The following is a 14204-nucleotide window of genomic DNA, read 5'->3' as shown; positions in this document are numbered from 1 at the left end:
GAACCTGTAAGCAATGCAAGTATTTGGCAAATCCTATTACCAGCATATTTCTACAATTAAGAGAATTCGACATAAGAACTATATGGCTCTGAAGGAAAAGATCATCCATGGCTCATGAACCAATTGGTGACCTACTGTTGAATCATATCTACAAGCGTTCATCAAATAGTATTCAGTATAGTTTTATGATTAAAGAAACTATATGCAAAAATATGCTTGTGGGTCATCCATGACTCTCCTGAGACAATCGAGGCTATCCAGTTGAATCCAAAAAGGAAGCTAAAGAGCATGGGAAAAGCGGGCACCATGTTTCGGTCAGGCATTTCGTCGAACAGCCTCGGGTCCTTGTGCGTACTCCCAAATTTCCAGTCCGTAGTTCATGATGGCGTTCTCGAACGAGGCCCAGGGATACGGAATCGGGAAGTTGGAAGGCGAGGAGAAAATATGACGTAGAAGACGACGCCGGCGAGGATACGGAAAGATGGCCGGCGAGGAGGGCACGGCATACCGACGCCGAACACATTGAATTGTATGCAAAATCTGATTTCATATCTCGATTACAAAATTGCATAACGGGCCCAATTGTTTTGACGAATATAAATTCAAGCCCGGCCCAATTCATTAAAATTAATATTTAGGAAAAGTAATTTAAATTTACTAATTAGAGAGGGAAAATGAAGGAAATTAAATTAAATTAAATTAAATCAAACTATTTTAACAAAATAAATTTTTGTTAACAAAACTTTTGGCAATAGTCAAAATCAGTTGGACTTTCAAATGTGTACAATTTTTCGGTTTTGGCACTACCCAACCAAACCGGAATCACATTTTCTATTAAAACATATAAATAAGAACTATTTTTAAAAAATATATAATAATATTAATAATAGCAATAGAAAAAAAATCATTCATATATTTTTCTGTAAAAGATAATAATAATTTGTGAGGAAGTAAATCGAGAAATTGCAGTTGGTTACGATGCAGAATTACCTGAAAGATTCATTCAAGTCTGTTGTGTTGTAACCAACTCATATGTGTGAGTTTATATTGATGTATGTGATTTTGAAAGGTTAATTTTGATTAATATTTGTATGGATGAAGACCAATTATCATTTTGAAATCACTATTATTTCTGTAGTCGCTATCATTTTGACTAAGATCGTTCACTTGAATTGGTCGTTTTTTTCACATTGATTCACTCCTAAAGAGACAGACATTCAAGTCACTCTCCACATTTAATAGCCTTGCACGTGGCAAGCTACAACCACATAAGTGACAACTTATGACATATAGGAAAATTAAATATAATGGTTTATGAGAATATATTTTTTAAAAATAAAATTGTATAATAGAAAAGAATTTTTAATTTTACAAATAGTTGAATTCTTATCCTCATTATATAGTCAAATTATGTTGTACGTTTAGGTGAAAGTAATCAGACTTGGATATGTATATATATATATATATTTGATAGCTTCTCACTTTAAATGAAATTAGAACATATTCCAATTCTCACTTAAAATGAAATTAGACACCCAGACATAAACAGTAATCTTATTTATTTATTTTTATTTATGATTAAATCATTTAAAAAAATTTTTTTAGGATTTAAGAGTTGTATTATAGTATCAAACATAAAAAAAAAAAATAAAATAAATTAGTTGCTCATTGAGTGTATCGGATTGTTATCCTGCCTTTTTTATCCGACACACTGTAAGTAACTAATTTTTTTTATTTTAAAATTATTTTATACTCAATTCCTAAATCTTAAAGGAATTAAAATAAATAAAAATAATAAAAAAGACATTGTTACTATTTTGGACATCTGAAATCCTTGTGGACATCCCGAATCTTCTATCGCAAATCAGTCGTGGATTATAAAATGCGTAGGATATCAAATTCATATATATATATATATATATAATTCAACTCGAGCCCTCTTTTTAACATGTGCTCACTCATCTTCTAAAAAAAATAAAAATAGAATCTGCCACCTTAGCAGCTTCACATGATCATCCCCATGACCATCTATGAGGAGGTAAATCGAGAAACTGTAATTGGTCACGACGGAGGAAGGTATTACTCGACTTCGTCGAGATTCGAACCCTTGTCCTCTTCTGTAAGTCTGTTCCTTCGTAACCAACTCAGCTATACCCCAGGAGCTAACACGTGCTCACTCATCAATCGTGTGTTTGATTGAATAGGTAGGAGAAACAATTTTTCTATTGGTCTTTACCAAATATACTAATTTTTTCCTCCTATTCACCTAACTAAAAAGTGTCAATATCAATCAAAATCAACTCACAATATGATTAGTATATTTCCTCCAAGTCATTATCATTCAAAATATCAATTCGATAGCATTAAAATAGCCATGAAATCCATCAAAAAATTGAAATCATTTGTTGAAATAACTCAATAAACGCCTTTACTTTGGAATAACCTATATATAGAAGAAAGTGCAAGGGTTTGAGTATTTTCTTTAAAATTTTTCTATTTGAATTTGAATAATGCATCTAGTAAAATCATTTTTATTAGACGCAATTAAAATAGCTATGGAATAACAAAAAAAGCTAAAATTATTTGCTTAAACATCTTTAATTTTTTGTATTATTTAGATGTGATTTATATATTTAGTATATGCAATTCAAGTATCATTCAAATGTCTATTAGATGCCACTAAAATAGACACAAAATATCTATAGCGGCCGCGAAGGTTTAGTAAGCTTTTTTTTAACCTTTGAAAGCCATTAATAAACCTAGCCAACAAATGATGTATGATTGAGAATTTGTATTGGATGCCATTGAAATAGCCACTAAACACTTGGACATGGAAAATTTTGTTAAAATATCTAAAAAATGAACCAAATTAGGAGAAATGCAAGCAAGGGTTTGAGCAAACTTTTTGGATTCGACGTCCCTTTCAAGCTTCATGAGCTATGTGTGTGTAGATTTGACGAGTAGAATCCGCATGCTTGAAAAAGCTGTCGATGATCACACCAAAAACGTCTTGGGGTTTTCTTTCTTTTTCTCAAATTATTTTATTTTTGTCAAACGTGTATTGGATTGATTTACAATTAGATGACGTGGATGTCGTCTCAGTATTTAATACATCAGGGTGATGTGAATATGTGATAGATATGATAAACTACCTATCTTTTTAAATTTCCATTTCTAATAATTAATTGTTATAATAATAATAATAGTAATTATTATTATTTTGTGATCGAAATATGTGCGAGTTTTAAATTTCCATGTTTTTTTTCTTTCAGGCTCATAATTATATGATAATTAACAAGGGAACGAGTGCGTTGTAATCATCGATAGGAATTAATTTGAGAATTAAAATATACAAACGATATGAGCCGTACGTTACTTTAGTTTAGACACCAAGATAGAGACAAAATAATTGTCAAAATTTTTCTATAATAATAAATTAATAATAATTATGATCAGATGAGTTGACGCAGAATTGACTCACGTACGTTGCTCTGCTCCGACCTTGGCCGGCGGCCAACGTGGCTCCTCCCCGTCCCCTCTCCCTCCATCAATTCCAAGAAAGATAATTGTTATGGGGATATGATTTAGTCCAGAAGATCAAGATTTGATTTGATGTAAGAAAGAAAATATAATTTCAAGATTGATTGGTTTGGTCTCATATCTCGATTTGACAATCTTGACTCAGTATTCAATTTAACTCGGGCTGACGAATCCGACTTGGAAGGTAACTCAGGTCGGAGTCCAATATCCGACTCAGCATTCGACTCAGTTCGAGATCTCATATCCAATCCTTCTCAAAGCTTTACTCCATTTCAACAGTGGACTATGAGCTTCGAGCCGCATCACCAAGTCTCCTCTCGGTCGCATCAAGTTCTCGGCCTCAAGGTCCGTCTCAACCGGTCTTGTCTTTGGCTCTCTCTGCTCCGCCTCCACAGTGTCATACGACACGCTCAACCAACTTCTGCTCTGATTAGTCCCTCATCAGGCCGCCGTCAGAAGGGCACATACAATCATATGATATCTCGGGTAGCTTATCATCCTATTAATGTGGCATGATAGCGCAAGTTGATACCGTATCATTATGGGTAATAAGACTTTTCACTATTGCGACGGTGATGAGATGTTCTCCTTATCTAAATGGAGCATACATCTTCTCTGACAATATCTTTAACGAAAGATATACTTCTTAATTACGATAAGACATTTTTTCCATTATTCTCTTATATAAATCTATATATTTCCCCTCCATCTCATGGAGATAGGTGCGCACATTGATAAACTCAAAAACACTGATTCTCTATGCATTTTCTTCTTCCTCTTCGATAAAGGAGTTGACTTGAGCGTCAAAGCAGTTGAGTCAGAGCACTCCTGGCCTCCGTTCTCACTCTCTTTTTCTCTTGCTGTGTAGATCTTAACGATGCTTCAGAATCCCTCCGTCTCGTTCTTCGCTGCCCGTGAGTATCACATTGATCGTCAACTTACAAGTTAGGAGGCCGATTCAGAAGGTGATCTCAATAAGAACAACAATAAATTCATTGGAGCAAATTTGTAATTTCAATAATCTCATATGATTAATCTCACGATTATTTATGAAAAAATAAATTCAACAAATATAATTTACCGCTATGGAAAAAATATTTTTCTTGAATTCCTCAAAATTTAACCATTGTCCATTGTAACAATATTTTCTCTGCATTAACCAATTCAATCTTGCTTCGGCAAATAAATTCATGATACATATTACGCGTGGATTGATTAATTAAGCAAGTTTAATTCCCTGTACAATAACGAATGGCTAGTTTAGTTCGTTCTTATGGCGTTGGCGAGCGACGGGCACAGGGGACAACCGCCGCCGGTGCCGGAGCTGAGCTGGTCGACCAGGTTGAGGTAGAGGCCGAGGTCATGGCAGGCCACTACATTGCCGGTGCGCCGTCCGCTGCTTAGCCGCAGCTCCCTCCCCACGTCCGAGTACGCCCATCCCGTTTTCGACGCTAGCCAGCTCGGCAGCCGCCACCCTGCCCCTGCTTCCTCCTCCCCTGTTTCCACAGCTTCCGCCGCCCCCTGTTCTTCCTCCGCGACGAACCCAGCCGGCGGCACCTTCGGGATGATGTCGTCGGTGTTCACGATCCGGAGTACCTTGGTGCCGGCCTCTTCCATCCCCCGTCGGAAGCTCGCGTTGCCAACCCTCGGGCCACCGAACGACACCACTGTGGTCGTCGACGGGCCCTCGTCTTCCAGCGCCATTGTGACGTCGTAGGCCGTCAGCACCGCGAGCGCCGCGCCCAGGCTGTGTCCGGTGATCGTCAGGCTGACTGGCGGCGCTGGCCCGCGGGAGTACTTGTCGAGGAGGCGGCGCACCTCGCAGCGGACCTGGTCTCGGAGGCTCCAGTGGCCGGAGGTGAAGAGACTCCAGAAGCCGCTCTCCACCATGGGCTCGGCCTCGCGGGGGACCACCGGGTCGAGGTGGGTCAGCCTCGCCCGGAGGTTCTCCACCCACTCGAGGACCGTGGCGGTGCCGCGAAAGGCGACGACGATGTCGCGCCGGCCGAGGCGGTCGATTTCATCGGGGTCGTCGCAGACGGCGACGTAGCCGATCCAGGCGGTGCGGGGAGAGAAGGGAAGCCAGGGGGCGGCGCCTGAGGTGGCTGTGAGGTGGCGGGTGACACGATAGCCGGTAGCGGGAAGGCCGGCGCGAGGGAGGAGGGAGGCTTTAGGGAAGCGGCAGGTGGCGTAGGAGGGCGACGAGGGGTCGAAGTCGAAGCAGGTATAGGCTGCACGGGCGAACTCGCCGTACCGGAGGATCTCCGACCGGAGGCCGGAGTCTAGGGGGTCGAGGAGACCTTCCCAGTTGTTGTCTCCCTGGTATTCTCGCCACCGCTCCTTGATCGCTACGGCCGTCGGCGGCGGCGGATGATCACTCAGAGTCGGGAATGCTGCGGCCTTCGAGGAGGTTGACGCCGCCACCATGCACGGCCGCCTCGCCGAAGAAGTGAACGGCGAGGCTGAGGGCCACGGAATGCCGGCGCCGATCGCCAGCAGCTTCATGGATCAATTAGTTACGGTTCAATTTCAATTGATGGCTCGTAACGAACTCTGTTGATTGGATTAGAGCAAAATGAGGAACGAAGAGCTTCACCTCCATTCAGCTTTATATAGACACACATTTTCTTTTTTCTTTTTTGTTTTTTCCATTTCAACCTCTATATTTTTTTCCAAATTCTATTCTATTTTTTATTTTTATCATGAAAAAGGCTCTTATTTTTTATTTTTATCATGAAAAAGTTTACTTTTTATAAATTACTAGTATATATATATATATATATATATGCCCTATATCGATTTTGATACCGCTGCGCGACTCCCTAGTGTACGTTGTGAGCACCATGCGATCCATCATCCATCACGCGATAAATCTAACCGTCCAAATATGGAAATGCACAAGGTTTCCGCCCGACCCTGCTTTTGCCGGTCGCCCTCGCCGCGCCGTCCAATCAACGCCGATCGCCGACCCGGCCACGATCGACGCGCCACTTGCCGGCACGTTCGACTGGCATCAGATTTCAATCGGATTGTGATCGAAATCCGACGTAATTTGATTGGATTGTGGCCGAGGAAGGCCAAATCCGTGCGACGGCGATCCTTCCTCGGTCGTCTCCGACCGCGATTTGGTCGGAATCCGTGATTTGATTGAAAATCGGCGCACGCCACTGCCGACCGTGTTTCCGACCAAATTGCGTCGGATTCCGACCACAATCCGGCTGGAATCCGATGTCAGCCGACGTGCCGACGAGTGGCGCGTCGATCGTGGCCGGGCCGGCGGCCGATGGTGGTTGGACGACGCGGCGAGGGTGGCGACAACGGCGATAGATCGACTATGTCGCTCACGGGGTCGCGCAGAATATCAAAACTATATATATATATATATATATATATATATATATATTATAATATGCAGTCAATTAAGATTCGATTAATAAAAGAGTGACCAATTACTCTTTTAAAATATTATTTTGAAGCCAAATATAAGTTTTTAAAATATAATGGATGATTGTTTTAAATATAATGGAGAACCATGTTAAAATTGATGAAGTGAGGTAAGTGAAATAAATTATAAAAAACATTTTAGTTTTCCTATTTTCCATTTTACCTTACAGGAATTTTTCATTCCAGTCTCTAATTATTTTATTTTTCAAAGCGGAATTAATATCAGCAAAATATTATTCATAATTTTAAATATGGATGATGAGATGGCAGTGAGAATCAGAGTTTCAAAATTAAAGAGGTAACAAACAATTTCACAGATTTAAAATTAAACCGGGAGTATTATATATGAAAAAATTGGATAAGCTAATGGTGAAATAGATAACAGAACATATTTCATTTTGCTTCCCTCCTCCACTCTCGACTTCAAAGGTCAACGACAAAGTTATTGTTGACCGACCACTTGATTAAGCAAACTCAACCAAACAATTTTTTTTTTCACATACTTTAACGGGCAAAAATCAAAAGGATGTGACATTGATTTTTTTATCAAAAGCTACTTTATTCTCTATAAAATCATATAATTACTCTTCGGTATTATTATTATTATTATTATTAGTATTAGTATATCTACATTTCCCATGTTAAATTTTGAATTAATCAGATACATTATAACAGTTACGAAATCATAATTGATACATAATTATAGCAACTATGATTTCTTAACTACTATAATTGAGTTGCCACATAATTATAGCAACTATGGTTTCTAGCTATTATAACATAAATGTCTTTTAGACTAAAATTAGTCGGAGACTTTGAAAAGGATTTACGATATTTTTTAAACTTGAAATTGGACCGTTATTGGTTCCACCCCATAACCAATTGTATATCTCTGAACATATTTCAATTTGATATATTATGCGTTTAGTAGTTCAATCCAAATCAAAAGTTATAGTCTCTGAAAATTTAAGATTTAACATTCACATTGTAGTAGCTGTAGTTATGAAATCATAGCTACTGCAACTGTGTAACAACTACAAACTATAGCTGCTACAATTACATAACAACTCAGTTGTAGCAACTACGAAATCGTAGTTATTACAACGTGAATATTAAACCCTAAACTTTGAGATGTCATAATTTTTGACTCAGCTTGAATCATGAGACGCATAATATATCAAATTGAAACTCATTCAGAGATCTACAACTAATTATGGGTGGAACCTATAATGACACAATTTAGGCTCAAAACATATCATTTAAATTCTTTTCGTATGTTTCAAATAATTTTAGTCTTTAAAATTTTTTTCATATTGTAACAGTTATAATTATATAGTAACTAAGTTGTAATAGTTACTATTTCATAATTGTTATAATGCGTCCAATCAATTCAAAATTTAGGTAAGAGATATATAAAGATAATAATAAGAATAATACTGAAAGACAATTATATCATTTTACAAAGAGATGAGATGTTTTTTGATAAAAAAAACAAAGTGAGACGCCTCTTTAACGATTTAGAAAAAAAATATATCTTTTTTATGTTTGCCCAACTTTAAAGGTACCTAAAATCCAATTTCAAAAAACTGGAGGAGGGAAAAGCGAAAACTGTTAAAGAATCCGAGGCACCGTGAAGGATTTTCCCCCCTTTATTATGTAAACGAGAAAGGAGAGCCAATTTTCTCTTTAAAAAAAATAAAAATTTTAAAAAAAATGTGGTCGATTTGTGCGTAAATCCTTTTTCAATATGACAGACAATATATCACTTTCGCTTAATAATTAATTTTTTGTCGGAACTTTAATATTTAATATGGGGAGAGTAGCACGTGGGACACGAGGGTTGCACGTGGGGACTTGTTTAATTACTTACCTTTATTCCTACAGTATCGCACGGCTCCAGCTGATCATGAACTCGGGCCCGACTCTAAGTTGCTGAACCGAACCAATATGGGTTCAAAGTCAAGTTCGTTCAGGTTGACATATCAACAATAAGCTTTAGTGCTATACCATATATTAGTATCTTGATTGAAAGGATTGCCTGGTGCATGGTTATTTTTTACCCCTCGGATATGATTGAATTAGTTACTGCGAGGTAGACTTGCTGAAGTGAATAAGGATCGAATCTTGACAAAGCCGAAGTAATGTCCTCCCCGTAGCGGTCAACTGCAATTTCTCCGATTTACCTCTTCACAGATGATCATGGAACCGATCGTGTGGGACTACTGAAATAAAAGAAAAAGAATTTACATAGAAGATAAACTAGACTTTCCATTTTTAATCAACCCATTATAACATTTACAAGTGTATAGATTCACAACCCATCCTCAAATTAATATATTTGTATCAAATTTTGATCCATTCAAAATCAGATGAAATGAACAATTTTTTCCTCGCATCTCTTAAAATTTCCTCTCAAGCACACCCTCTTATCTCGATCATTCACGTCGACACATAACTTCCCCACTAGTTTGTTTGTTGGTGTATACAATTTTGACCCTTCATAGCCACAAAAATTTGAACCACCCCCCAAAATCTCAAAACCATAAGCATTTGTACAAAAAGAAGCAAATATGAGTGCCAAACAATTGTGCATCATCGAGCTCTCGTTTTCTATCCATTTCAAGTTGCTCAAACTTCCCCCAACCTCTATGTCCTCTTCCTCTTAAACTCAGCCCGATTAATTATTGAAGGAATTAGGAATGAGATGGTTTGAGTTGTGCATGTTTTCTATCCATTTCAAGTAGGTTCTTCCCTGTCAGTCCATCACCATGCACATCGTCTATACGTATACATCATCGTACATAAATTCCCATGCATGCATATGCATGTTTTATATCCACTTCAAGTTCATCCGACACTCGACTTCCAAGCTACATGCAATTCGAGGGACATTTTAATAGTTATCTCTTCTTCACATGCTGCCTAACTTCCAATGATGGATCAAATAGTTTGAAATTTCTCCTCATGCGTAATTATATTGGACAAACAAATGTGCATGCTAGCTAGCTAGCTCACTTATGCATATATTTTGATCAAACCATCTACATATCTTGAGAAACCAATTTAACTAGCAGAAGCTTATATATCATATATCATTTTCAACATGAGGTCTTGTTTGGGCAATTCCTTGAAACTTCAATATCTAGTGTCATCTCTATTGGCTAAATTAACCTTTACCGATCTGCACATACCTCACACTCTTCTGCAATAAGGTGGAATCCGCCACCTTAGGCTAAATTAACCTTTACCGATCTGCTCACATACCTCACACTCCAACTAAGGAAATTAACCGTGCTCTTCATTTCATTGCAATCCCATTTCCCAATCTCTATTCAAGGTCTCGCCCACACTTCCCAATCCACTGTGCAAAAGTTAAGAATACCAAAGTGACAGCATCCTTTCTGATTTGGCCGACCCAATCATGCCTATCCTTAAAAGACGAATGCTCTCCATACCTTAATTCTCTTATAGTTCATAAAAAAAAATTGTTGTGTGTCAGGGTCATCAGTGAATGAGCCATCGTAGAAGGGAGCAAAACTATCTTCAGGTAGTCCCTTTGCAGTCATCGGATCAAGGAACCTAAATGCCTTGTGGCAATTCAATCTAAATAATATAATGTACGTTATTGATGTTTTAGGGTTCTGGAATATGCTGATGCCCTCTCTCATGCTTCATGTTTGACTCAAATTTGGAAGAGGGAGCTGGACCTCATGCCATAATAAGGGTTTGGTGGATTCTCTTTTTGTTTGATGTCTGAGAGATGCACAGATACAATTAACTATCTAACAACTACTCACAAGCACATGTCTGAATATATCACCAGGACTCGGTCATAGATTTTGAGCACGTTAATGGATCATAGGAAAAAGGTTAATATATAAATCATAATTCTTCGAAACTTCAGCTTAATGCCGATTTTAATAACTGGTGAATAACTATAATACTCTTCCTGGTATCTAGAAAATAATTGATAATTTAGCACTGAAAGAAAACAAGAGTTGAGAATATGCAAGTATACTTACCTGATAATTTCATGTTGCTTTGTTCGCCTTTTTGTATATCATATATTGAGACTGCAATTATTGCCACTATTTCAATCATTATGGCATGTGAAAAATGTAAGAATAATCTGACAAATTATGATGGCACAATTGCTTGACAAATAAAAGAACAGTTAGGTTTAACCTATCGGAGACAGCAGATCATTTCTTTGGGCTGTGCAGCAAATGCATCCATCATTCTCACTCCAGCCCCAACAATTGCATTCTTACTGAAGAGGAGTTCAGACCACCACCATCCTCTGAACCTGTTATGCGATGTGTGCTTCTGTATATGCTTGCGGTGAATTCTCGTTTATTTTGCTGAGACTGGTTAACTGCTGGTCTCTGGAGAACCCAAAATCAGTAAACATTCTGTCACTCAACTCAACAGTTGTGTCGACCATCAGATGTGTCGAGAAGATAATGTTTTCTTGTTAAGGTGTTACACAAAAAGTTTCATTGCAATGGAATCTAAAGATGATTGGTTAAAGCTTTGATCAATACATCAGGGTTGACTTAGAGATTATTGAAATATATTGCTATTGGTAATTCATAATTACACAATCTAGGTACATGGTTACTAAATGGCAGTTAGTTTGCAAAGCCAAAATGAGCATCAAATTCATCAGGCCATTGCAACACAATTACAAACACATGGAGAAAAGGGAGAGGAAATACATGAATAATTGCAAAGGTACCCTTAAGGTACGTGAGATATATGTAAAATGAGCCTCTCATCTTTTAAATTAGCCCCGACTGCTGCATGAAGATTTTAGTAGATCTGTTTGTTGCAGCCATCAGACCCTCATTAATGACACTTCATGAAAACAGAGACAAAGCTAAAGGTCAATTTAAATGGTTAAAGTTCAGGGCCCTTGCATTTTATGCTGAAAACAAAGCATCTAATGTGTAGCCGTATTGTTTAGATGCTAAACTATCTTGAAACAGATCTGAATAGCCAATTTCAAAATCCAATTTAGTAAGTTAACGACAAATTTGGACAGGTTCTAAAAAAAATCATATTACCAAGGCACATTTCACTTTTTCTGCATGAAAATAAAATAAGTAACCACCTTCACACAAGCCACGCAATAATATCCCTGGAAGTGACAAAGAAATGACCTTATCTGTCTTACTAGGGTAGTTACATTCATATAGTAAAGTTGATTTTGGCATTTGGATTTATATTGTGAACTAGAGCACCACTTGCCTGCATTCTGTGCCACTACTCAAACTCATCTCACAATTCAAGCTGTTCGATCCTGCACAATTAGAAGGATTTAAACAGAAATCTAACAAGTGGGCAAAAGAGTAATTATGCCTTCGAAAATATTATGACATCCCTCTGAAGCATCAAATGTTATCAGAACTCAAAAGATATAAATGCCAATGAAAGAATTTGTATAAGCCAATGAACAAAAGAAGATATACAAACTACCCATCCATGACCCAAAAAGAATTTATCCTTGGACTGTAAGGTGGGTGTAGCATATATGCTAAGGAGAGGACATTCTCAACTATGCACTAGGGACCAAGGAAGATTTAATCAGCAATTGGCACTGCAGGTTCCTGTAATCTGATACCCAAAAGAATTGTTAGGAATTAGGATGAACCTGAGAATAAGGCACCAGCATATCTGAATATGAAATTTATAAACCATCAGAGTATATTGTCATATGGACAAGTATATGTGCGTAAAAAAACATATTCCAATTGAGAATTTCTTTGAAGTCCATGTTACAATAGCACATGCTGAATCTGGATCCAAGTATATCAAGATACATTGCATTATAAAAGTTGGAAAAGTGTTGATGTGAACCTAAAGTAGTAACCTATCTGAGAACTAAATTGGCAAACTGAAAGTTTCACCCTACACACAAGTACAGATTCACTAATTTGATGTGAAAATTGATCGACATTATATATTTAACAACAAAGATCCAAGAATATGAGTTTGGACTGCATCTAGTACAGAAATAGCCATAAAGAAAGCAAGAAGAAAAGGGGAGAACCTAACCAACATGAATGGAAGGGACATGACAAGAAAACAAGACCGAATTCTATACCCAGATATTCCAAACCCAACTAAGGGCATCTCGATATGGTTCAACAATTGCATGATACATCTAAAGAGCGGAAAACAGTATGGCAAGCAAACAAGAATTCAAAATGACTGCTCCAGGTATTAACTTTATCATAACTAAAAAGAAAATATTGAGATGTGTGCATAATACATATAATATAGGACTATATGTCACTTGTAAGGTTGTGAGAAAGTGAAATTTTTTATCTTCATTCGACTCTGTTATTGTTTAATAGTACTACTAAAGATGAAAAAAATATAATACAAATATTTTGCAAGAATGTGAAGAAAGTAGCTAGAATCTAACTTAGCACACTGTATCACATCTTGGATATCATGTATATCAGCATAAAGTTGCCCGTAATGATCGCGTAGCATTTCACATTTCTCTATAGGCAGAAAGCTTTATGATCGATTAATTAAAGACGAAGTGAACATAAATTATAAATAATTCCTAAATGATTGATGATATCGGCCGTCTCAATTCAGAAACCAGGGAATGATGACATTAGAATGGCTTATCCTCTAAAAGAAGCATTCGTATGCACTTGATGTGACTCAACTCACTAATTGGGGATATTACATCAATTTTCCTACGCTAACATGGCAATAAATTGAGCATCGGGATCGAGCAAATCCATCCGAGTGACACTAGGGCAGCAACTCATGAATCAGTTCGATTGGTGTAAATCCATTTCAAAGAGAAAGAGTGAGAAGAGAGAAGACTACGTACAGTCTGCTGGCCACAGCTTCGTAGTTGGCAGCTACCGATACGGGGATCGCCTCCTCGTGCACCACCCCGGCTTCTCCCCCATCGGTGGCATCCGCCTGCTTCCACCGTCGCCCGACGTCTTCCGCCTATAAAACGGGCCAATTAGGCTCGGCTCCTAACTGCGTGATTAACAATCTGTTTAATCCTTGTTTTTTCCTTACTAATCTAATTAGTGGATTCATTTTAAGCCCGAAGAAATAGTTTTCTGAAAAAGTATTTTTCATTTCCAACATTTCTCAAAGTTTTTTTACAAGATATTTATGGCTTTGTGGAATGTAAAATATAAATTTTTTACTTGATAATTCATTTTGTAAATTATTCACTA

General features: G+C 37.7%; 1 protein-coding gene across 1 annotated transcript; it reads right to left on the bottom strand.

Annotated features, from left to right (window-relative positions):
* Positions 1-4800: 4800 nt before the first annotated feature.
* LOC141823533 (phospholipase A(1) DAD1, chloroplastic) lies at positions 4801-6045 on the bottom strand. The gene has a single exon (XM_074710836.1). It carries the CDS (start codon positions 6043-6045, stop codon positions 4801-4803), a length of 1245 nt encoding a protein of 414 aa, XP_074566937.1.
* Between the last annotated feature and the right edge of the window lie 8159 nt (positions 6046-14204).

Source organism: Curcuma longa, chromosome 1, assembly GCF_044706935.1.
Source record: "Curcuma longa cultivar G26 ecotype Majalengka, Jawa Barat chromosome 1, ITB_CL_G26_1.1, whole genome shotgun sequence".
Lineage (NCBI taxonomy): Eukaryota > Viridiplantae > Streptophyta > Magnoliopsida > Zingiberales > Zingiberaceae > Curcuma > Curcuma longa.
This window is presented reverse-complemented; position numbering and strand designations above follow the sequence as displayed.

What these genes read in the sequence shown, in the direction of transcription:
- LOC141823533 (XM_074710836.1), bottom strand. Translation starts at nt 6,045, where the DNA reads ATGAAGCTGCTGGCGATCGGCGCCGGCATTCCGTGGCCCTCAGCCTCG.